This window comes from Elephas maximus, chromosome X (assembly GCF_024166365.1).
Source record: "Elephas maximus indicus isolate mEleMax1 chromosome X, mEleMax1 primary haplotype, whole genome shotgun sequence".
NCBI classification, from domain to species: domain Eukaryota; kingdom Metazoa; phylum Chordata; class Mammalia; order Proboscidea; family Elephantidae; genus Elephas; species Elephas maximus.
Genome location: NC_064846.1, coordinates 78,965,746 through 78,993,106, shown reverse-complemented (window position 1 = coordinate 78,993,106; position 27,361 = coordinate 78,965,746). Strand labels below are relative to the sequence as shown.

The 27,361-nt window shown below is 36.9% G+C and overlaps 1 protein-coding gene across 3 annotated transcripts in view; it reads right to left on the bottom strand.

Moving 5' to 3' along the window:
* CHM (CHM Rab escort protein) overlaps nt 1-26,693 on the bottom strand; it is a 224,859-nt gene extending 198,166 nt beyond the window's left edge. For all 3 annotated transcript variants that reach the window (XM_049873274.1, XM_049873273.1, XM_049873275.1), the window contains exons 1-2: nt 26,624-26,693; nt 8,356-8,422 (exon numbers count right to left, since the gene is read on the bottom strand). In XM_049873274.1, coding sequence (XP_049729231.1) covers nt 8,356-8,422; nt 26,624-26,672 — 116 coding nt within the window. In that variant the 5' untranslated portion in view covers nt 26,673-26,693. The remainder of the gene's footprint in view (nt 1-8,355; nt 8,423-26,623) is intronic.
* Nucleotides 26,694-27,361: the final 668 nt, after the last annotated feature.

The following is a 27,361-nucleotide window of genomic DNA, read 5'->3' as shown; positions in this document are numbered from 1 at the left end:
CACTCTCGACTCCAAAATCAGTTGCTGCCTCCCGGGGACTTCTCGTCCCGCCAGCCGCGTCACCGTGCCGCCTCCGAGAACCGACTGGGCCCCCTCCCGGGGTTAGTTCAGGTGAGCGGAGCAGCTCCCCATGCTTGTGCCGTGACCACGTGTCCCGGCTGGGATGCTGATCTCCCCGCTCCAAGACCAGTCACTGCCTCCCGGGGACTTCTCCCACCGGCTGCGTTGCCACGCCGCCCTCATGAACTGGCTGGGCCCCCTCCCGGAGTGAGTTTGGGGGCTAGGGCTGGGCCCCTTGTTTGTGCCGTCTGCTCCCCTGGGCTCTGCCCTAAATTGGGCGCCGAAGGTTACCTGACTGGTACGCTGGCTCCAGGCTCTGAAAACATTCGCTGCTTCCCCGTATTTGTTCGTTCTCCGTCTCTAAATCTGTGTTTGTTGTTCAGGGTTCGTAGATTGTTATGTATGTGATCGATTCACTTGTTTTTCCGAGTCTTTGTTGCAAGAGGGACCCGAGATAGCGTCTACCTAGTCCGCCATCTTGGCCCCCTCCCCGTGTCTTTTTTTTTATTATAAAGAAAAGGAGGCACAGAAAGATTAAGTAACTTGCTAAAGGTTACACATCTAGTAAGTGGAGAAGCCAGGACTGAACCCAGGCTTCAAATAAGCCCACACACGCTTTCTCAGCAGAGCAAAAGCATGAGAAAACTTGTGCACAGAGCACAGATATACAGTGCCAGTGTACATGTAAAGCAGAAACGAAAGATAGCGCTGGGGAAGTGGATTGAACTTGCAGAGTCTTAAATGCTAGCATGAATATTAAATGAGAAAATATTTAAATTTGACTCATAGCAGAAAAACATCCTTTCCTTCAGACTTTCTCCTCTGAGATGTAGAGAGACGTTAAGGCTTTCAAGTAGTGAATTCACTAGATTTATGAAATTCCACACTATTCTGCTTTTCTCCTGAATCTCTGACTGTTTCTTCTCAACCTCCTTTGATTGCAACTTTTCATCTTCCTATGCCTTAAAAGATGCCCTTGCCCAGATTTTTATCCTTATCTATTTTGTGCTTCACTATACCCTCTTTCAGGGGGATTTTATTTAGTTCTTTGGCTTCAACTACCATCTATTCACAGATAGTGTCCTTATCTCCAGTTCTGGATCTCCCACTCCGGCTCCTGATACACATATCCAATGGAGCTCTTCACCCAGATATCCCACAGGCACCTCAAACTCACCTCTAATTCTGAACACATTATCTTCTCTTCCCCCAGCTCTACTGCTAAGCCTGTACATCCTCCTGGATTCCCCATCCCAGTAAATGGAATGGTACCACCACCATCCATCAAACTGCTCAAGCCACAATCCTGGGTGTCATCTGTAACTTCTTACATTCCCTCACCTACTATATCTGATTCATCACCAAAAACTCTTGATATAACCACACATCCTTCTATCATTTATTCACCCTGACTGCCACCGCCTTAGTTCAGGTCATTATCTCCCAACCAGATCACTGCAACAGCCACCTAGCTGATCTGCTTATCCTTCTTCAACCAATTCTCCACAATGCAGCTAAGGTCATCCAAAAACACACATCTTATCATTTCATTCCCTTACTTAAGACAATAGCTCCCTAATACATATAGGATAAAATGATTCCTTGATCTGAGCCCAAACTAACCCTGTAACCTCATCTTACTACCCACTCCCCACAATGTCCCTTAACCAAATAATCACATATACTCTGTGCCAGTGTTACTAAACTGCTTGCAGTTTCCCAAACATGTCATATTTTATTTCCTAAATCTTTGCACATCTTGCTCCATCTGTCTAAAATACTCTTCCCAGCTCCAACTTCTACTATTCTACCTCATCCAACGAACTCCTACATGTCCTCTAACACTGAGCTAAGGTGCCACCTCCTATGGGAAGACCTCTCCCAAAGTTAAGTGTCCCCCATAGCACATTATATATACCTCCATCAAATAACATAGCACATTATAACTGTCTCCTTAGTTATTTGTTTCCTCTACTAGACGGTGAGGCAGTATTTTATTATTCATTGTTTTATCCTTAACATCTTCCTTGCACAAAGGAGATACTCAATAAAGATCAAAGGACTGCTCCCTGATTCATTCTATGAGGCAAACAAAACCATGGTACCAAAACCAGAAAAAGACACAAAAAAAGAAAAATACAGGCCAATATCTTTTATGAATCTAGATGCAAAAATCCTCCACAAAATACTAGTGAACAGAACCCAACAGCATATTAAAAGAGTTATACGCAATGACCAAGTGTGAATTATTCAGAATACAGGAATGGTCCAATACTAGAAAATCAATCAACATAATATACCACATCAAAAGAACAACAACAAAAAAAAAGAACCACATTATCATCTCTATGGATGCAGAAAAAGCATTTGATAAAACCCAACACCCTTTCTTGATAAAAACCCTAAAGAACATTGGACTAGAAGGGAAATTCCTCAATATAACTCAGGGCATATATGAAAAGCCAACAGCCAACATTATACTTAGTGGAGAAAGACTTAGAGTTTTCCCCTTGTGTCATGGATTGAATTGTGCCCCCACAAAATATCTGTCAACTTGGCCAGGTCATGATTCCCAGTATTGTATAATTGTCTACCATTTTGGCATCTGATGTGATTTCTCTATGTGTTGTAAATCCTATCACTGTGATGTAATGAGATGGATTAGAGGCAGTTATATTGATGAGATCCACAAGATTAGATAGTGTCTTAAGCCAATCTCTCTTGAGATATAAAAGAGAGAAGCGAACAGAGAGACATGAGGACTTCATACCACCAAGGAAACAGTGCCGGAGCAGAATGCATATTTTAGACCTGAGGTTCCTGTGCTGAGATGTTCCCAGACCAAGGGAAGACTGATGACAAGGACCTTCCTTCAGAGCCGACAGAAAGAGGAAGCCTTCCCCTAGAGATGCCCTGAATTTGGACTTCTAGCCTATTGAACTGTGAGAGAATAAACTTCTCTTTGTTAAAGCCATCCACTTATGGTGTTTCTGTTATAGCAGCACTAGATGACTAGGACACCTTGATATAGGGAACAAGGGTGCCCTCGCTCACTACTTCTATTCAATATTGTATTAGAAGTCCTAGCAATAAGATAAGAGAAAGAAATAAAAGGTATCCAGATTGGAAAAGAAGTTAAAGTATTTCTATTCATGGATGGCATGATTCTAGATATAGAAAATTCCAAAGAATCCCCATATGAAAGCTGGACAATGAATAAGGAAGACCAAAGAAGAACTGATACCTCTGAATTACAGTGTTGGCAAAGAATATTGAATATACTATGGACTGTCAGAAGAATGAACGAATCTGTCTTGGAAGAAGTAGAGCCAGAATGCTCATTAGAAGCCAAGATGGAGACTTCATCTCACATACTTTGGACATATTATCAGGAGGGGCCAATCCTAGAAGAAAGACATCATGGTTTGTAAAGTAGAGGGTCAGCAAAAAAGATGAAGACCCTCAAAGAGATGAATTGACACAGTGGCTGCAACAATGCATTCAAGCGTAACAAAAATTTTGAGGATGGCACAGGACTAGACAGCATTTTGTTCTTTTGTACATAGGGTCGCTATGAGTTGGAACCGACTCAACAGCACTTAACAGCAATAATGGAATAAGTCTAACCAGGGACATGAAGGACTTATACAATAAAAACTATAAAACACTGCTGAAAGAGATTAAAGAAGACTTAAATAAATGGACAGATGTTCCATGTTCATGGACTGAAAGAGTTAATATTATCAAGATGTCAATACTACCCAAAGAGATCCAAAGATTGAGTGCAATCTCAATCTAAATTCCAACAGCTTTCTTTACAGAAATAGAAAAAACAATCATCAGCTTTATATGGTATGGCAAGAGGCCACGAATAACTAAAGCAAGGCTGAAAGAAGAACAAAGTAGAAAGATATACAAGTTCTGATTTTAAAACACACTATACAGATATATAGTAATCAAAATTGGTTGGTACTGGTATAACAATAGACACATAGACCAACAGAATAGAATTGAGAGTCCAGAAATAAACCCACACATCTATGGTCAACTGATTTTTAACAAGGATGCTAAGTCCATTCAATGCGAAAAGAAGAGTCTCTTCAATAAATATAGTGCTGGGAAAATCGCACTTTAACATGCAGAAAAATGAAACAGGATCCATGCTTCACACCACACACAAGAACAAAGTCAGTATGGAATAAGGACCTAAACGTGCAAGCTAAAACCATAAATTTTTTTAGAAGAAAAAGCAGAGACAACACTGTCAGGCCTATACTTTTATTTTTTTCTAAATTTTCTTTTTTTGTTTTTGAGAACATACACAGCAAACACCAATTCAACAGTTTCTGTATGTACAATTTAGTGACAACAATTATATTCCTTGAGTTGTGCAACCATTCTCACCCTCCTTTTCTGAGTTGTTCCTCCCTCATTAACATAAACTCCTGCCCCCTAAGGTTCCTATGTAATCTTTCGAGTTGCTGTTGTCAATTTGATCCCATACAGATAATTCTTAAAAGAGCATAATGCTCAAGGTAGACTTTTTCACTACCTAGCTTCTAAAAATTGATTACCTAATACAATAGCAAAAGCACAAAAAACAGGAGGCTAAATAAATGGTACCTCATAAAAATTAAAAACTTTTGTTCATCCAAAGACTTTACCAAAAAAGTGAAAAGACAAGCTACCAACTCAGAGAATGTCTTCAGAAACCATATATCCAACAAGAACCTAATAACTGAAATATATATAAAACTTCAACAACAAAAAGACAAATAAATCATAAAATGGGCAAAGGACTGGAATAGACATTTTATCAAAGAAGACATCGAAATGGGCACCAAACACATGAAAAGATACTCAACATCATTAGCTATCAGAGAGATGCAAATCACAACTACAATGAGATAACACTTCATTCTCGCTAGGACCGCTAAGATTTAAAAAAAAAGAAAATAATAAATGTTGGCAAGATCGTAGGGAAATTTGAACCCTTACTCATTGTTCGTGGGAATGCAAAATGGTACAGTTGTTATGAAAACAGTATAGTATAGTAGTTCCTCAAAAAACTAAAAATAGAACTACCATATGACCCAGCAATTCCACTCCTAGGTATATACCCAAAAGACTTGAAAGAATTCCACTCCTAAGTATACACGCGAAAGACTTGAAAGCAGAGACTCAGACAGACACTTGTACACCAATGTTCACTATAGCACTATTCACAATAGCCAAAAGGTAGAAACAACCTAAGTGCTCATCAACAGATAAATGGATAAACAAAATATGGCATACACATACAATGGAATACTACTCAGCAGGAGGAGAAATGAAGTCTTGATACATGCTACGATATGGATGGAGCTGGAAGACATGCTAAGTGAAAATATCAATTACAAAAAGACAAATATTTTATATGACTTCACTTATATAAAAAGATAAAAAAAGACAAATGTACAGACAACAAAGTTTATCCATGGTTACCAGGGGTAGAAGGTGGGGGATAAACAGTGATGGAAATATCAGGTTGATTAAGGGTAGGGTTGTGTAGCCAATTATTATAATTGCTGGCAACAAATTGAATATCTGTAAAAATTTGAATAATGAATATTGAATATACCATGGACTGCCAAAAGAACAAATAAATCTGTCTTGGAAGAACTACAACCAGAATGCTCCTTAGAAGCAACGATGGCAAGACTGTGCTTATATACTTTGGACATGTTGTCAGGAGGGATCTGCCTCTGGAGAAGGACATCATGCTTGGCAAAGTACAGGGTCAGCGGAAAAGAGGAAGACCCTCAACGAGGTGGATTGACACAGTGGCTACAACAATGGGCTCAAGCATAGCAACGATTTTAAGGATGGCGCAGGACCGGGCAGTGTTTTGTTCTGTCGTGCATGGGGTCACTATGAGTCAGAACCGACCCGCTGGCACCTACCAACAACAACAACAAAAATTTGAATTAACAAAAGTTGTGTGATAGATATATTTACAACAAAAACAAAAAGGAAGAAAGAATAGCTGCTGATTCTGATTATGTACAACCAAAAACCTCACAGAATTTGGTTTAGCTTGTAGGTTTAGGGTCATAGTTTCACGGGACATCCCAGTTAAACTGGCCTAATAACATAGTTGTTGCCTCTGTTCTACCTCCTAGTTCTATACTAGTACCTGGGGTCTTAAAAGCTTGCAAGCAGTCATCCCAGGTACAACAATTGGTCTCTATTCACCAGGAACAAGACAGGACACAGGAGATCCAGGAATACAAGGAGGATATGAAATATGTGGCTAATTGCCTCCAGGAACAACTACGTCCTTTGCCATGAGCCCAGAACAACTGGATAGTGCCCAGCTACCATTACTGAATGTTTTGATCAAAGATTCCATAAAAGAATTCTGATCAAAATGGGGAAACTACAGAACAGAATTTCAAATTCTCATGGACTCCAGACTTCCTGGAGCCATGAAGGTTGGAAGAACTCCAGAAAATACTGCCCTGAGATTATCTTTAAACCTTAAAACAAAAATATCCCCTGAAATCTTCTTAAAACCTAAAAATACTTTAGCGTAACTAATTAAAAACATCTGCCTTGAGTATTATATTCCTTTAAGAACTATCTATATGGGATCAAACTGACAACAGCAGCTCGGAAGATTAGATAGGAACCTTAGGGGGCAGTGAATTTATGTTAATGGGGGAGGAACAACTCAGAAAATGATGGTAAGAATGGTTACACAACTGGAAGAATGTAATAAAGTTATATTTTTTTAAAAATCACACATGTGAAAAATTATGATGCATTTGGTTTATTCTCAAAGAAAGCAGATCACTGTTTCATAGAATATAATATCCAATATCAAAACTTGTAGACTATACAGACTAGAAGAAAATACTTGGAAATCATATCCGACAAGGTTTATATCCAGAATATATAAAGAATTCCTACAAATCAACAACAAAATGACAATCTCATTAAAAAATGGGCAATGGACTTGAATAAACATTTCTCCAAAGAAGATAAACAAATGGCCAATAAGCACATGAAAAGATACTCAACATCATTAGCCATTAGGGAAATGCAAATCAAAACCACAATATCACTTCACTCCCACTAGGATGGCTATTATAAAAAAGAAAAGAAAAAGTGGTGGTGAAGACATGGGGGAACTGGAATCATTGCCCATTGCTAGTAGGAATGTAAGAAGATATAGCTACTATGGAAAACAGTTTGGCAGCTCCTCAAAAAATTCAACATAAAACTACCATTAAAAAAAAAAAACATTGCCATCGAGTCAATTCCGATTCACAGTGGCCCTATAGAACAGAGTAAAACTGTCCCACAGGGTTTCCAAGGCTGTAATGTTTACGGGGGCAGACTGTCACATCTTTTTCCCGCAGAGCAGCTGGTAGGCTTGAACTGCTGACCTTTCAGTTAACAGCCAAGCACTTAACCGTTGAGCCACCAGGGCTCCTAAAACTACCATTAAAAAACCAAACCTGTTGCCATTGAGTCAATTCCGACTCATAGGACCCAGCAATTCTACTCCTAGGTATATACCCAAAATAACTGAAAGTAGGGACTCAACAGTTACCTATGCGTCATGTTCACTGCAGCATTATTCGCAATAGCCAAAAAGTGGAAACAACCCAAGTGTCTATCAACCGATGAATGGATAAATAAAATGTGGTACATACCTACAATGAAATATTATTCAGTCATAAAAAGGAATGAAATTCTAATACATATTACAACACAGATGAACCTTGAAAACATGCTAAGGGAAATAAGTCAGACACAAAAGGACAAATATGGTATGATTCCACTTATATAAAATATCTAGAATAGGCAGATTCATAGAGACAGAAAGTAGATTAGAGGTTACCAGGGGCTGAGGAGAGAAAAGAAGGAGCAGGTATTCCTTAATGGGTACACAGATTCTGTTTGGGGTGATGAAAAAGTTTTATAAATAGATGATGATGGTTGCACAACAATGAATATAATAAATGCCACTGAGTTATACACTTATAAATGGTTAAAATGGCAAATTTTATGTTATATATATTTTACCACAATTAAATTTTCTGTTAAAAAGAACAAAAACTTGTATGCTATATATTTCACATATTTCTGGTACAGATTCAAGAATTTCAACCCTTTATCTAACTTAAAATTTTACATAAAGTATGTATAAAAAAATATACAAGACACATATATATGTGTGTGTATTTCAATTTTACTTTTGTAGACTGATATTCAGGAAGTATTAAATGCTACCATGGATAAACTTACGAATCAACATGCAGAACCCTCTGGCCACTTCTTGAACATGCAGCTGCAATGACGGATTCAGGCAAACCTATGAAAACACATACCTATATCATTTAGAATGTAGAAATATATTTATTATACAAACGCTCAATTTATGCCATTACTATGTAGAATAGTTTAACCAAAAAGGCTCATCCTTGCATTCAAAATAAAAAAGTCTGTATCATTATACTGTTAGATGTTTCTCAAATATACAGAAGCGATACCGAAAACCTCTTTAGGAGGAACAGATATTAAAAAAAAGAAAAGAAACACTTATATTCTTTGTATCTGCAAATTGCCCTAATGGAGCAGCTGTCAAAATATTGTTCATATAGTACTTTGTTATTTAGGAACCACGTTCATGTACTAGCTCATCTGATCCTCCCAATTTCAATGAGATGTAAGCATCAGTATGCATCTTTTAAGGAGCCCTGGGGGCCCAAACAGTTTAGCACTAGGCTGCTAACCGAAAGGTTGGCGGTTTGAACACACCCAGCAGCTCTGTGGTAAAAAGGCCTGGCGATCTACTTCTGCAAAGATTACAGCCAAGAAAACCCTATGGGGCTATTCTCTTCTGTCACATGGGGTCACTATGAGTGGAAAGCGACTGGATGATACCCAACAACAATGTATATTTTAGAAATAAAAAAAAATGTGCTAACTTGTTGCCTAATTATTAAAAAGAAAAAAAAAAAAAAGAGTTGGAAAGTTAAAATCAGATCTAACTCCAAAGCAACAATGTCTCCAAGGGGAATTAGTACACATTTTTCAGTTTAGGCAATATGTTAGTTTCAAAAGAAACTGGGCCATTTATAAAATTTATTATTTTGCCTTTTGGTTAATAAAACAGTTAGAAAACATTCCTTTTTTTCAAATCAAAGTAATTTATACCATAAAGTTTGTTAACAAAAAGGGAAATGTATATATACTACTACCAGTACCAACAGAAATAAAAAATTACCAAAGATAATGCTTTTATAATTTTAAAAAACCCAGCTGTTTCGCTACATACATAACATTTCATCATAAACTCTAACATTTCAATAAAAGAAAAACCATTGCCATCAAGTCAATTCTGACTCATAGCGACCCGATAGGGCTATTACCATAAATCTTTTATATCAGCAAGACGAATAAGACATGTTTTGAAAGTTTAGTGCAATTCAGTAGTGTTACTACTCTTTTACTACTACAAAACATCCTGATCCTCTTGAATTTTTACCTAGTAGGGAAGAAACAGCTCTATTCTTTTGGCAAGATTTAAACTACACACTAAGAATCAAGGATTTCAAGAAAAGGATAAGTTATCATCTTTCTCTTTTTTAAGTATGCATATGCAAAAAAAAATTTTTTTTATATGCAAGCAATTGACACAGTCAATCTCTAGTTTAAAACTACATTAAACACAAGCTCCATCCATCTTCACTGAGGATCCAGAGTTTCCCAGTGGTAAAAACTTTGTGGGCATATAATGTTTGTTTCAAAAAAAAAAAAAAGTTCCAACCAATTATTCTTAATATAACCATTAAAAATAAACTATTGAAGATACCCATACCCATTGCCATCGAGTCGATTCCGACTCATAGCGGCCCTACAGATCAGAGTAGAAGTGCCCCACAGAGTTTCCGAGGAGCGCCTGGTGGATCTGAACTGCTGACCTTTTGGTTAGCAGCCATGACACCTAACCACTACGTCACCAGGGTTTCCTACTGAAGATAAGCCATCATAAAATTTCAACCTTAAATTCAGATGTAATTCAGGGGGAGTGTGGGATGAGAACCTTTGGAGTAGAGAGAAATAAGAAAAAGAAAAATTTTTAAAGTTAAATACACTTTGTTCTTCAAAAAGTTAAAACTGCATTACTCTAACGTCTTTTATCTTAGACTATCGTGGTTAAGAGCTTGGCTGCTAACCAATAGGTTGGCAGTTCCAATCCACCAGCAGTCCCTTCGAAACCCTATGGGGCAGTTCTACTCCATTCTACAGGGTCGCTATGAGTGGAAATCGACTCGATGGCAACGGGTTGGGTCTTTTTTTTTTTTTAAATGAGAAATAGCTTTTCTTATTAATCAAATACAGTCACTATGGTACTTTAAAAGCTGACAAGCAGCTTACATAAAAAGAACAAGAGCAAAGAAATACTCAGAATGCCAAATTAGCACATTAAAGATCAATGTGCTATGTGTATTAATGACAGCATTAATAATGCCACCAAACATTAGTATCAAGCTTTATTGTTCACAACATATTTTCACATATGTCATCTTACTTATTTCTCACAATAATCCTAAAAGGCAGGCAGTATTATCCATGTGAGGAAATAGATTCATAAAGGTTAAATAACTTGCCAAAGATCAAGTAATTTGGCATCTCCAATTTGAATTACCATGGACATCCAGTATCTCCAACGTGGACCCAAGTTTAAGACTGAAGATTTGAAGGCAGTAGAGATGTGGCAGTCAGCTTCCATAGAGATTTATAGCCTTGGAAACCCTATGGGGTCACTACGAGTGGAAATCGACTCGATGGCAATGGATTTAAGAGCAACACGAAATGAGCATGGTCTCAATCAGACAGATCTAAGCCTGGATCTTAGTTTTGCTGCTTAACAAGCCCTGAGATCGCAGACAAGTCGCTTGACTTCTCTGAGCCTTTGTTTACTCACCTATCAATGGGAATGTCATCATCTACTTCATAAGGATTATTGTGAGGATTAAACAAGACAAGTATATAAAATGCTTCTTAGTTCAGTTCTTAGCAAAGGGTATTTGCCCAACACTATCTACTCTTATTATTCTTCATAAAGATATTTTGAAAGCACCAACTTTTCCTCTAAATACCAGTCCCAAAATATATCAATCTTTACAAGATTAAAAAAGGGGAACAATAATTAATAAAATTGCCCTCCTTTATATGACCCAGATTGGCTGTTATTTTGGGTAAGCACATAATGCATGTGGTTATTTCTACAGCTGTGATCAATACTGTTGTTGAACTTAAGTCTCTACTGATAAAGCGAAGCCAAGAAAGGATTTCAATACTGAACATGATTTGAATTCAAATGCATAAAACCAAAATGACTATCATTTGTGTTTTTTCTTAATATTTCCATTCAGACATCCCCATAAGATTGTGAAATTGATAGGCTGTTTCTATGTTAAATGGCAAGGGCTTATTATCTTCATGCTTAGAATGATTATAATAATAGACTAGAAACACAGCTAGTGAGGTTTCACATTTGCTCCCAGTCATTTAAAAATGAGTTCGTAGTTCCTTAAACACAGGATTCTCTATAAATGCTGAACAAAAACGAGAAAGAGAAAAGGGAGAGGGAGGGAGGGACAGAGTAGACTGTGCTAGGTGCTCCTTGGGTAGCACAAGTGGTTTGTGCTCATTTACCAACCTAAAGGTTGGAAGTTCAGACCCACCCAGTGGCACCACGGAAAAAAAGGCTGGCAATCTGCTTCCGTTAAGAGTACAGCCAAGAAAACTCTATGGAGCAGTTCTACTCTTACACACATGGGGTTGCCATGAGTCTGAATTGACTAGATGGCAAAGGGTTTTGTTCTGTTTGCTTATTTATTTATTTTTGATCCTAGGTGGTAGGGAAAAAGAGAAAATTAAGGCAATCCCTAGTCTGAAAGAGCTCAGAGTCTAAAGATCAAGATCTAAAGAGATTTAAATAATAAATATACTTAAAACTGGTAAAAAAAAAAAAAAAAGGAAAAAAAATTCCCTCTGTACAGGGAATAGGAGAAGGCTCCAAAGAGGTGGGGACATTATCTGGGTCTTTTAAGATCTTTAACAACCCAGTTGAAGAGTGTAGGAGGAGGGAAAGAAAAAAGTGGGAAGGAGCAAAAGCTGAAAGAACCCAAAAAACCCTTTGCTGTTGAGTTGATTCCGACTCATAGTGACCCTATAGGACAGAGCAGAAATGCCCCATAGAGTTTCCAAGGAGCGCCTGGTGGATCTGAACTGCCAACCTTTTGGTTAGCAGACATAGCACTTAACCACTGCTCCACCAGGGTTTCTAGGTGAAGGAAAGGAGAACCTAAACGTGTTTAAAAAAGAGTAACCGGGACCAAATTATGGAATCTGAACTTAAATGTGTAGGCAACAGTGAGTCTAAAGAAACTTTTAGCAAACAAAAAAGCATGCTTAGATGAGTGTTTCAGAAAAATAATTCTAGTCACAGCACAGGGGATGAACTTATATAAAACTGGATTTTTAAGATTTTGTTAATTCTTGTTTAAGATAAGTTAACATACCTGAACTTTTTGGTCATAATGATAATTTAGCAAAATAAGTAAAGTGACTGCTTATTCTGTTTAAATTAATTATTCATACACTCAATCTTAACATCACTTAAAACACTTGATGAGTTTCAAAATTTAAACCTTTTATAACATTGGCACCAGAAAATTATGCCTGAATTACTCAAATTTACTCAACATCCTTTTGAGGCATTTATATGAAGCATATTACAGGTTTACAATGAATTATACAGTCTCTCCCCCAAGGAAAAGCCAGACATGAGTCAGAAACAGATTCCTAGATCAGGATTAAATCGCACAGCCTTACTCTGGCAACACTTTTTAAAATGTGTGGTTGCAAATATACAAGTGCAATGTTTTCACCTGTAAAACGGGGTTAATAATACATTCCATAGGGGTGTAGTGAGGAATAGATACAAAACTACATAAAACACCTTATACTGTCTCCTACCTAACATGTCACCAACATCCAATAAATGTTGATTCTCTTTCCTTCTCCTACCACTTCGTTAAGGTATTTGGAGAAAAACTATGCCTCTTACTTGTTTATAATTTACTTATGTTATCCTCGAAGATCTAACAATTTAAAGTAGTCTTTTTTAAGTCCAATATCCTTTTCTATATGCACATTACAGAAGTTCATCAAACATCTGATATTATTTAAACATTTCATATTATTAAATTCATTAGAGAACTTACTCTGCCAATGTATTATAGGAAAATGTATAATTTTGATACAAGATTAACAATGTTTACTGGCAAGTCATTTTTATTAAACACAGGTAAATATTAGGTATTAAAGTTACTATTTTGGAATAGTTCATAATAGGTGAAACTGCAGTTTGTTACATCACGTCCTTCTCAGTTGAGGTTTTGTTATAAAGTTTTCAGCTAGAAAAATATATCAGAAGCTTGTGGAATATTATATGATCATATACCAAACATGCAAAGTCCTAGTTTTCTGTAACTTTCCAAAACCTGCCTAGCTAAGAAAGAGATGTTTCATTAACAAATGCAGGAGCTAGGCTAAAATCAGGACCAGAAAGGTATAAAATTCATATTTTTAGGAATCTTATCTAAGAATATTTTATAGGAATGAAACTATCATTCATTCACTTTTCAAAATCCTTTTTAAAACCAAATTCTCAATGTTCAACCTCATCACTTGCAACTATAATATTTTAGGTTAGTTCTCCATGATATATTCTTAAAACTGTATTACTATCTGGAATTGATTCTTCCTAACACTGTACATATTTTTTTTATACTTACATAAGATAAATATAAAATAAAGTACTTACACCACTCCCAGCATATCGAACAATAAATAATAGATTCCTCTGACAGGACTTTGATGACCTGGCAAAGTCCGAGTGCTTTCAGCCCAAATCATACGAAACCATAAATCACTCCTTATTTTATGGAACGTTTCAAAATGGATTCCTGCTTTCTACCTTGAAAGTCATTTCATGTGTTATTTATAACTAGTGAAGACCATAATGGAAAGAAAATTACATAGAACTAGAAAATTTACTGTGACTGCTTTTATAAAGAATAACTCATTTAGGAAAAATAAATAGAATTACTGTCAAGGAAAAACTTGTGATTACAACAAGCTTTTAGAGAGTCACATCCTTTATTTTCCTACTTAAACAACCCTAAGTACAGGCATGAACATTAGGTACAGAACTGCCTAGACTGAGGATACAAAGGTAATGCAAAGGAAAGACGATATAATTCACAGTGCAGCCACTAAAATGAAATGCCACCACAATATTAGGCAGAAACTGAATTGGAACCCAAGTTCAAGTAGTTTCGTTGATTCCTATCTTAAATTTTAAATTGACAATTTGTATCTTCAATTTACTTTTACGTGGTTACCTTAAAAAGAAAAAAAAACTGCCAGTAAAGTAGCCAAAAGAACTACCAAGCCTTAGAGATAAAAATATTGTTTTTAATTCGCTTTGGCTCCCACAAAATAAAGAACATATTAGTAATTGTAGCAATTTAAAATCTCTGGATTTCTTCCTTACGGGAGAAAATATTATGAGCATCTATATAATTTGTGGAACTTTCGAAAAAATGTACTGTCCATTAAAATTTTAACTTACGAAATTGCTTTTATTTCTGTTTTTTTTAATTCAATATAGTGTGAGCTTTTAGGAGTGGCTAGTTAACAACAGAAACCCTGGTGGCATAGTGGTTAAGAGCTATGGCTGCTAACCAAAAGGTCAGTGGTTCAAATCCACCAGGTGCTCCCTGAAACCCTATAAAGCAGTTCTGCTCTGTCCTATAGGGTTGCTATGAGTCGGAATCAACTCGACAGCAATGAGTTTCAGTTTTTTAATAACAAGAACATTGTGTCAGTATTCGGAATACTGAACCAAGAGTCAGGAACCATGTCTTCTTATTTTCAGGTTTATCGCTAATAGCTGTGACCCAGGGAAAGTCACTTAACCTCTCCAGAATTCAGCATCCTTACAGATAAAATGAAGGGTTTGAACTAAGTGACCCATAGGGTTTATTTCAGAATGTTAATACTAAAGCAACAACGAGGCCTCTATTCTTGGGAAAATGACTTAAGTTAAAAATAAAAATAAGATTCTAGGAAGATGGCAGCAACAACAAAGTTTTTGAATCTTCCTCAATACCCGCATAAAAAACAGAGAGTAAAACCAGAACCCTAAAACAACACACTCAGGGACAACACCTACAATAAAAAAGTTAGGTGACAAGGTGTTACCATGAACCCCAAAATAGCTGGTATAAACCACCAACGGCCATAATGCTGGTATCAAAAATGTACAAGAGGAAATGAATGGAAGGCAATGTGAAGTGGCAGTCCTGAAAGCCAGAGAACCCCAAAATTGCTATCAGGCATTCACTGAAAAGCTTGGCAGGGCATTCTGAGAACATGAACAGTAGCAGAAACTGGGAGGGGGCTTTGCAGGCTCCAACTTAAGAATAAGTGCAAAGGGACCCCTAGAAGTACTAGAGTGGTCATGGGCATGGGCCCTAAGAATTCAGAAAACTAACAACCCAAAGTGTCCCTTTAGGCAAATCCCTGCATTGGGAAGTAACTGTTAGGAACCTAGTACAAATTGAACAGAACAGGGAAAATAGAGCAAAAGCAAAGAAGAGGTTTGATTTTTCAATTACAAAAAGTTTAAAATATTAAATAAAATACAATACCAAATTTCAAAGAGCAAATGAAAGATTGGACCTACCAAATAAAAGAATCCTTTGGGAAACAGGAAATTAGCATCCTGTTTTTTACCTAAATCGAGAAAACCAGATCAACTCAAAATTCTCTTAATGAATGTTTTATTAAGTGAAATAAATGCTGGCCAGAGACCTATCCCATGCCAGGAGATGAAATAAGTAGTCTCCGCCACAATTAATTTTTACCTGATTTTCTTAACACTAGTATTTGTTTTATCAATTTAAATGACCAAAATCTTTTCATAGTAAATGATACCTTAGCCCAGCTCTCTTCAAATTTAACACAGTAACAATATTTATCTTGTAAAGAGGAAAATATAGTTTCTTTGTTCAGAGCATATTTTACTTATGTGCCACAGGAAAAAACATGTAGTTCTATGTATTATTAATACTTATAACACTAAAAAAAAAAAAACCGAACCCGTTGCCATCAAGTCGACTCCGACTCATAGCGACCCCGTAGGACAGAGTAGAACTGCCCCATAGAGTTTCCAAGGAGTGCCTGGTGGATTTGAACTGTCGACCTTTTGGTTAGCAGCCATAGCACTTAACCGCTACGCCACTAGGGTTTCCACTTATAACACTAAAAAGGCAATAATACATGATAAAAAGAGACTGGGTGCTCATTCCAAGAATGCTATAAAAATTACACAAAAAGTAACTTTTCCCCCAAATATAAAATGATCCCCCTCGCATGAAATCCATTTTTTAAAAAGTAGAAAAAAAAAAAAACCATGAACCTTATAAACTAAATTTCAAAGGACCTAGGAATATGTTTTTTTTAACTTATACTTAACATTCCTTAAAGTATAAACACTATAAATGAAGCTTTAAAATTAGTCTCATTATGTATTTAAGAGAAGGTTAGCTAAATATCATTGAGAAAACACTAAGGATAATTATTTCATCCTGCAAATTAAAAACTTGAACAGTTATTTATATTTGGTTTATTAAAATAAAACAGCTTAAGGAAAAAAAATCTGTGTAATGAAAACTACAGTTTCATTGCATTAAGGATTTCTTAAACACTATTTCAAGAAGGATAAATCAAAATGTAAAAAGCTCACAAGTCACTTTTTGGTGTGTTTGTACTTTAAAATGCATATTAAAAATACCTAAAACTTAACATGACAGATATTTTTTCTTTTTCATTTTCTCTCTTACATTATAAACATGATGTAATCCTAAGGAAAACTGTGAATCGCCCATATCCAACCCCTAACAAAACAATTTTTCATTTTTCCATTGCTTTCCAGTCTTTGTCCACATATATAAATATGGCTGTAAGGCATGAGGAAACTGAAACACAGAGGGGTAAGGAATTTGCCCCAAATCACATACCCAGTAAATGGCAAAGTTAAGATTAGAGACCAGACAGACTGGTTCTACAGTCTGTGCTCTATAGTACTATATTGCTTCAGGATATCTAAATCTCTTTTCCATCCCCACCAAGCAGCTGTACAATTAATTCTGTTTCCCAAATGTCTGGATTCTAAGAAGTGGGTACTCTAACTGGTAGACACCAATAATGCTAGAAAGGTATGCTACCCTTTATAAATTAAGAAACTGGCGTTCAGTGGGAACTACTAAATATAGGAGTCAAAGAATTTAAAAAAAAACAATCTGCAATCCCTAGTGAAAATACTGGAAACCCTGGCGGCGTAGTGGTTGAGTGCTATGGCTGCTAACCAAAAGGTCGGCAGCTCAAATCCACCAGGTGCTCCTTGGAAACTCTACAGGGCAGTTCTGCTCTTTCCTATAGGGTCGCTGTAAGTTGGACTTTATTCGACAGCAATGGGTTTTTAGTGAAAATATTTCTCCAAGGATTACCAACTGATGTTAAGACAATTACATTAATAGTTAGCATCAAACTCAACATTTATATAGTGCCAAATTAACAGCATACACATTATTCTCTAAACACCAGGGGAAAAAAACACCCATAGAATGGAGGCATCAGACTGTCATCATCCCAATCCAGGATCGATCTCAGCACACTCATGGTGGATCAACCAGATATTATATGTCTTCTAGTATGGTCCAACATGAGAATACATACCTAAGATGTATTCTAGCCAAAAACGTTAAACTTGAATCCATCAAAGCATTTAGATACAACTTTCAGTTTACAGGAAAACCACAGGAAATAGGAACAATATACCACCACCACAAAAGCAGCCAAATTCAAAAGGCAAAACATTCTGCAGGCTCACTGGCCCAGTCTCTTCAACATATCATTATCATTTAAAATCAGCAACAACAACAACAAACTATGCTAACATAAAAGAGACTTACAGGACATAACAATCAGAAGCAATGCATGATACTGAATTGGATGCAAGTTTGTATATCAACTATAAAAACAATTTGGAGGGAGGGGGACTGGGGAAATTTAAATATGGTCCATGTATATGAGATAAAAACTTACTGGAATAGACGGAAAGGTGAGGGTTACTGACAAAAAAGTTGCAAAACAGTATGTACAGTATGATCTTATTTTAATGTGAATGTGTGTATTTATATCATAAATTTCACTGAGCAGGGTGGGTAGTTGGAAAGCCAGGAGCCAAGAGGTGAATAAATAGAACCCTTTGGAAAATGGGCATAACCTAGTGAAACTGAAGATTTGCAAACCTAGAATACTATATGATAGAAGTGCGCGGAGGGGACTAGAGCTATATGCATCTATGTGGGTAAATCTCACAACCATAACATTGATCAAGTTTCAGAAAGAATACATAGAGTAGAATTCCAAAAGTCAGACAAGGGTCAAAAGCAAGTAAAACCAACAATACATTATTTAGGAATATATACACAACTGGTAAAACCAATTTAAAAAAATACCAAGGGCACAATTAATATAATTCACCATAATGGTTACACCTATGGGAAAGGAAGAGGGAATACAATGATGATGGGCACACAGAGAGTTTCTAAAACACTGGTAATGTTAATTTTCTTAAGCTCAGTCATACAAATATGGGCATTCATTTTATTATTGTTCTTTGAAATACATAGATTTCATCTATATGTATGATATTCTATAACAAAAAGAAAGCTGTGGGCCAGATCCTGGGCCACACTGTAAGATTGCCTATTCCTCCGGTCAGCCTGGCTCCTTAAGATATCTAGTCTCTTTAATATACAACATTTACATTTTCTAATTTTACTATGAATAGCTTTAAAATGGATGTCATCATCCTTGTAGGTTTTTACCTTACTTGAATGATTTCCTTACAATAGGTACCCAGATCTGAAGTCACTGTGTCTAAGAGAATGAACATATTTACAACTCTTAGTACAAACTGTAATACTACTTTACCAAAGTATTATACCATTTCATAGTATCATCAACACACCAACTAAATACAACTTCATCAGCAATTGGTTATTACTCTTAATTTAATGTTTTTAAGTATGAGGTTATTTTGCATTTGACGAGTAATGAGAAAAAATATTTTCCCAACAGTTTGCTGAATATTTGTATTTTCTTTTATGAAGTGCCTATTTACATTCTTGATCCATTTATCTCTAGAGGCCTAGATGCTTTTCATATAAATTTGAAGGGAACAATTTTTATGCAATTAGTCCTTTGTTATGAGTTTCAAATATTTCCCCTCTATGTCCCTTTTTCTCTTAGTTTGCTATTTTTCAGAGTAAATGCTATAATTTTACACCGATTCAAATACTACCTTTTGTTTTTGTGATTTCTAGTTTTAAAAAAGAAAAATTACCATTTCTCTACAGATATGATGATCCAGCCTATTTCTACTTTATAGTTACCACTTCAATACAATGAAAGAGACACTCAGATTAATGACAGAAGAGAAAAATCCAAAAAGAGATCTTATAGTAAAAACATAAAAGAGGCATTTCAACTCAGTGAAGTAAGAACAGCTTATTAGGTCAATGGTACTGGAATAACTGTCTAATGATTCAGGAAAATAAAATAATCTAATACTCTACAACAAAATAAATCTCAGATGAATTAAAAATTAAATGTAAAGTATGAAATATGGAAAGTTCTAAAAGCAAATAAGAGTTAATATGTACTTAATCTTAGAGGGGGAGTACTTTCTATGCTTATCTACAAAGGCAGCAAACATAAAAGAAAAAAAAGTTTGATAGATCTGACAATATAAAATTTATAAATTTTCACACAAAAACCACCATAAAAAAAATAGAAGGCAAACTTAGAAAAATAGTTATAATATACATAATAAAAAAATTAATGTCTTTAGTATATAAAGATTATACATTGGTAGGAAAAAAATAAAAATGATCCAATAGAAAAATACATAAAATCAATTTACCAAGAAAAATTAAGTGGCATATATATATCTGTATATATATACAGATATATGTATGTATTAAATATTCAGCCTCACTTATGATCTGAAAATACTTCAAACAAGGGAATAGCATTATCTGCCTATCAAGTTGACAGTAACTATAAGACATTCATAGCCAATGTTGGAAGAACATAGTAAAATAAGCGTTCGGATACTCTGCTGGTAAGATTATAGATTGGTGAACTTTCTATAGGGCAATTCATCAATACAAACCAGAAACATTACTGAACCACCCCCAAAATCGTGAGCCAACAATTACAGTTCTAGTATTTATTCCAAGGAAATAATTAATCGTGTACAAAAGATTTAGGTATAAACTATTATTCACGGCATTAAGTTTATAAAAGTGAAAAACTGAAAACAACCTAAAGTGTCCCCAAAAAGTTGACTGTTTAAATAAATGACATTTTATATAACACTCTTAAAATGAAAAATGATAGAGATGGAGTACAGATTAGTGGTTAACCAAGGTTTAGGGAGAGGGAAGGAAATAAGGGTCCATGTCCACAAGAAGGTAGAAATTCTTATAATGGAATTGTTTTATATCTTGACTGGGGCAGCTGAACATGTGACAATATTGCACAGAACTAAATAATACACACACATAAAACATACACATGCAAGTGCATATAAAACTGGTGAAATCTGAATAAGACTGGTAGATAAGGTCAGTTTCCTGATTGTGATATTGTGCTACAATTATGCAAGATTTTATCACTGGAGGAAACTGGGTGGAGGGTATGCTGCATCTTCCTGTAGTATTTCTTAAATTGCATGTGAATTGACAATTATCTCAAAAAGCTCAAAAGAAAGACAGTGAGGAAGAATATTTCATTGACATGGAATGATGCTCATGACATACTGTGAAGTGAAAAAAACAGCAGGTTTGAAAATAACACCTATAATAAGATTATTTTTATAAATAAAGTATACATATTTCTATACACACAAAGAGTGCTACATGCACAAAAGTGTTAGTGAGATGTTTGTACTTTTATAAATGTGATAAAATGCAAGTCAGTCAAGTAATATATTACCAACTTAAGCTCTTTGTAAAATCTGAGATGAAACCCTTATGCTAAACACCACACTGGCCAAGCTGCCTCTGTTCTATTCTCCAGTCCATTTGCGAACTGGTTCTTTAAAAAAAAAAAAAAAGCCTCAATATGATAACATAACATGATAGTTCTCATAACCACGCTTAAAGAAATCAATATCTGTGATAAATTATCATTCTTTCATACTGCCCTTTAATGAAATTAGAAAAGCAAAAAAAAAAAAACCCAATAAACCAGCCTTTCAAAGTATCCCTGTTTTGTTGATCATAGCTAAATAATCCCTCAGAATGTTTCTAATCTCTCTGCTCTATATATTCCAAACTGAGCACTAAATGATTACTAGTCTATTTTACTTTTAAATCCATTTATATGCATGGCAGGCACAACCTAACTTTTCAGTTAAAAGACTTTGCACTGAAATTGAAGAGCAAATGATTTAGCAAAAGCAGCAGGTCAATTATATGGAATTATAATTGTTTTTCCGAGCATTGGGATTTTAGGTTAAACATGAGAAAGTGATGGTTAGCAGCCGTACTGGATTTTAACTGCTATAGCCTGATTTTTTTTTTTTTTATAGCCTGAGTTATTTGAAACATCATGAGAACACTAGAGAATATGAGAAAATGACACAAGATGTGGGAGATCAAAATGATGCTGCAGAGGGAATTCTGGGAACAGATGTGACTCTCTCTGAGGGAATGATGCAAACTTATTATGACTTACAGGGAAGGGTAAGCATCTCTGAGAGTCTTCTCCAGAGCTACATAACTATCTTTGCTTTTCTAGGTACTGAGAGTAGAAAAGACATACTTTTCCATCAATAAATGCCTGAAGAATTGCAAAGATTTTTTCAGAACAGCAAAATACACATGCTTTCTTTAGCTCCTTCACCATTTCCTACACTGACAAGGAAGAATTTCAACTATGCCCCCAAATAAGACAAACAGTAAATCTGTTCAAAACCTGCAGGCAAAACAAATGATCAATAATGCAAGCTCGGGAGTAAAAAAGATAAAGAAGAAAACCTATAAACCACCAGATGAGAAACCTGATAGGATTACTGGTAATAGACACACAAACGTCTTTCCTATCAAGTAGCCAATGAGAAGAGGAAGAAGATAAAATTGACACCCCTTTCATGGAAATCATGAGCCTTCTCTGGGAAGTAAATCAGGCAATAACCAAAAACAAACAAACAAACCCATTGCTGTCGAGATGATTCTGACTCAGCGACCCTACAGGAGAGCAGAGCTGCCTCATAGGGTTTCCAAGTAGGCGGCTGGTAGATTTGAACTGCCGAACTTTTGGTTAGCAGCTGAGCTCTTAACCACTGCACCACCAGGGCTCCTTCTAGACCGTAGGGGCATGGATATTTGGAAATACAGGCAGAGGAAATACATCTTGTCTGAACCACATACAAGCATCCTGAAAGGGGATTAAATAAGATGAATACAGGAGAAATCACTTGGCATAGGGTCTGACACAAATGAGTATTTAGTAAATATCAGTTTCCATGATCCCTCCTACAGCATTTATATCTACCAAGGTTTATAGAAGTGAGGTTACTCCACCACCATCACAATAAACACTATAGTCAATGAGCTGCTGGCCAAGGTTAACTACCTTAATGTTTCAATTCTCCACCAACATCAAGGAATGGAGCTATATGACCTATGTGACCCTTCCTGATAAATGAAGCTTATCATTTTCAAAAAAAAAAAAAAAGTTTTTTTAAGCATCCATTTTGATAGAAATTTTTTCAAATATATTCAACACTGACTTCTTAAAAAGACTATACAGAACAGAATCCAGCCTTTTCCACAACTAGATGGTGCCTGGCTACCACCACCAACTGCCCTGACAGTGATCACAACAGAGGGTCCTGGACAGGGCAAGAGATAAATGTAGAATGAAATTCTAACTCACACAAAAAAGACCAGACTTACTGGTCTGACTGAGAGGAGAAACCCCGAGAGTATGGCCCCCAGACCCCCTTATAACTCAGTACTAAAGTTACTCCTGAGGTTCACGCTTCAGTCAAAGATTAGACAGGCCCATAAAACAAAATGAGACTAAATGGGCACACCAACCTAGGGCAAAGGACTAGAAGACAGGAGGGGACAGGAAAGCTGGTAAAGGGGAACCCAAGGTCCAGAAGGGAGAGTGCTGACATGTCGTGTGGTTGGCAATCAATGTCACAAAACAATGAGTATTAATTGTTTAATGAGAAATTAATTTACTCTGAAAACTTTCATCTGAAGCACAATTTTAATAAAATCAGCCTTTTCTTGATGACACAGGGTCATAATTATGCACACACAATGGTAAATTTTCGAGCTGGTAGAACCCTACCTTAGAAATCCCCTAATTCAAATCTCCCACTTTATGTATGAGCTGAAATCCCAAGAGGTTATGCAATTTTCCCAAGGTTACACAGGGGGAAGGTCAAGCAATTACCATTAAACCATGTTGCCACATCTATTATTATACTATACTGAGCACCATCTAGCAAGGCAGTCAAGATTTAGGGCCGTAACCCTTGTAAGCTTCCCCATGTTTGTTATTTTTTATCCCATCTCTTTACCCATATCTTTAGTATTGTTGTTGTTGCTGTATGCCATTGAGTCGATTCTAGCTCATAGCAACCTTATAATCCTTAGTAGTAAAACTCTTAAATCAACTAGGATCTATGTGTTCACCCTCTGCAAGAAAAAAATTAAGCTAGCTTACTCCACAGCCCATTTTAGGGGAAGAACTCCAGAAGATAAAGTGACTGATGTGTTTTAAAAAGGAAAACGATGCAGACTAGATCTCTAAATGGCCTGCAGAAAGCAAGAAGGACGTGATGAAAAGCTCACATAGGCTTAAGAACAGCTTTGGGGGTGTGACTGTCAGAAGTCCAAACAATTCCTGAGTATTGACAATACAGTAACCTTCACAAGGGCAGGGACTAGGTTCTCAATAAACATGGTTTGAATATCCTGAGAAATGAGTGGTTGTCACTAGCCTAAATAATCCCAGGCTGTTATGGATTGAATAGTGTCCCCAAAAAATATATGTTGTGCATCATTACCTCTATGCCTATGGTTAGTCTTGCAAAATTCTAACCAGACTAACCGCAGGCATAGAGGTTATGATGTACAACACATATTTTTGGGGGGGTGGGGGGGACAATTCAATCCATAACAGCCTGGGATTATTTAGTGTAGTGAATTTTGCAAGATGAATGACTTCTTCATTGAAAATACATTTTTCAGCAACAGAAAGGCCAGCTATACACACGGACCTTGCCAGATGGAATACACAGGAATCAAATCAACTACATCTGTGGAAAGAGACTATGGAGAAGCTCAATATCATCAGTCAGAACAAGGCCAGGGGTGGACTGCAGAACAGGCCATCAACTGCTCATATGCGAGTTCAAGTTGAAGCTGAAGAAAATTAGAGCAAGTCTATGAGAGCCAAAATACAACCTTGAGTATATCCCACCTGAATTTAGAGATCATCTCAAGATTAGATTTGATACATTGGATGCTAATGGCCGAAGACCAGACTACTTGTGGGAGGACATTATACATGAAGAAAGCAAAAGGTCACTAAAAAGACAGGAAAGAAAGAAAAGACCAAAATGGATGGATTCCTAGACAACCAAAAAGAAAGGCAAGTGTGGTAATAACAGCTATTCTAAAACGGATTTTTTTTCTCAGTTTTAGAAGAGAATGGAGGGAATAAATGAATATTCAATTGGCTCCTTCCAGCTTTCATCCAACGTCTGCTCACAGCTGGGTTATCTGCACCTGCAGTTGTTTTCAAGTTGGGAATAACATGTCCCTGTTGTTCTGAGAACAATTACCTAGGTACAACGAGTATAAAAGGCTTTCTGGTTAGACAACACATTAAAAGCTACTAGTTTACCCTCCCTACACTCACAAATATGAAAAATCAGGCTCAGAGAGATTAAAGTGCTTGAACCTCCCTCAAAGTCACACAGCAAGGTAAAAGCCAAGCAAATTCTAGAACCAAGTTTTTCCAATGACCTCTACTAATCTGGGTTAACTCTGAGGATCAGAACCACTGATTCTCCTTCTGCTATGACATGGGCCTTTGGAAATTTACCAGCTGCGTGATCATGAGCAAATTATAGCCTTTCTAATCCTCCTTTTCCTCTTCTGTAAAATGTAGAGAATAATACCTACTCTAACAGGGTTGCTGTCAGAATTACATAAGGTTTGTCAAGTGCTTAGCTGGCACATCGACTAGCAAATAATAATCATTCACACAAAAAAAAGTAGCTATAATTTTTACTCCCACCCTAAAAACATGGCTGCTCCTACAGTTTGAAAAGACAACGAACGGAATTCATCAACACAATGGGCCCAATACCCCAGAGCCTACTACATTCCGCAGACGGGAGTAAACCCCACCCAACAACCTCTTTCACCCCATCTAAAACCCACCCTCTAACCAGTTAAGAAAAACAAAATGTCAATTGATTCCACACGTCCGCTGCCACACGTTGTATGTTGAATTTGCCAACTAGAAATTGCAGGGGGGTTTCTGGCTCCACCCAAAACATGGAGAACAAATGAATGATTAGCAAGGGGACAATAAGGTCACAGACCTGAACTGGAACTCACAAAAGCTTGTTCTCAGCATATCTGGTTGTGCGTGGATAGGTGGATGATAGAAAGCAGAATGGTTTTTTTCAGTACCGTAAAGCAGGAATAATGGCTGCCTCAACAAAATACAATTTCCTAGGCTGCTCAACACAATAGAGAAAAAAAAATCCGTTTCCCTGCCCTAATAAATTAATACGTACATGGGCAACAACTGAGCATCTTTCTTGCAAAACTGAGGATTAAGCTGTAACCGAGCAATTTTTAACTGCACGACACCCTATAATCATATAAAGATACGAAAAAAGTCCTATGAAACGACGAAACAAAAGGAATGAGGAATATCACGTTGAACTCAACAAGGAGTGAATCGTAATGTCATGTCAAAGGCGTATGCATGGATAAAATCCCGACCCTCCGTCCTCATGACACTGCAAACCCACCTCCCTTTAAGGAAATTACAGGAATCAGCCGCAGCAACCAACCTCAACAATCGGCATCGACCAGATATACCCCTACTCAGATGTCGCTAAGCACCGCGGGTCCAAGCCCCTCCCTGGAGCTTGCCAAGTCCCGCGCTGACTCCAGAATACCTCACTTCCTTCCCGTCCGCCCTCCCAAACTCGACCCCCGGCGTTTCTCGCTAACTCTCGTCACTGACAAAGAAGGCAGGAATGAGACAGGCATCCCACATTTAGTCCGTGGAGTACTAGGGCCACACATACCCGTCCCTATTACGATCACATCAAATTCCGAAGGGAGATTATTCGCCATCTTTACAGGAAACGTGTCATGTGACTACTGCTTGTGGAAATGAAATCAAGTTAAGCGTTCCCACGGTGGAAGGCGGAAGGGAAAACTCTGCATTCTGGGTATTGTAGTTCTTGAGTGAAGGCCCAGGTAGACGGCTGCAGCGTTATATTTGCGATTTTTACGCAAATGTTGCAAGCTCGATTTACTTTCCAGGCTTTATGAAGCAGTGCATTTAGGCTGGAGGCTTGGGGTAGGAAAGAGATGCAGATTTGTATTCCGATGGCTAGGATGAATGTGAGAAGACCTGGGTACTCCTTAACTAAGATAAAGAAAGAAGTGTTCGGAGACCCAAAAGGCAGAATGAAGTTGCGAGGGAATTGTTCTGTGAACAAGAGAGGTTATCATTCCAGCCTGGAAAACCGTTTCCCCAGTGTGTCTGTGCTTTCGTTTTGGCCCTCGTGGCATAATTTTTCACACCGATGTTGTTAGCTGGGCTGAGTCTCCTACTGCCAATCTTTTTGGTCTCTTATGTCTCCCCATTGAAACCTATTTAAAAAAAAATCGTTGTGAAGTCTATTGCCACGCATTGTGACACTATAGGACAGAGTAGAACTGTCCCATAGTGTTTCCAAGGCTGCAGTCTTTACCGAAGCACATTGCCATATCTTTCTCCCGCGCCCAGCTAGTGTGTCCGACAGCTGCTAATCTTT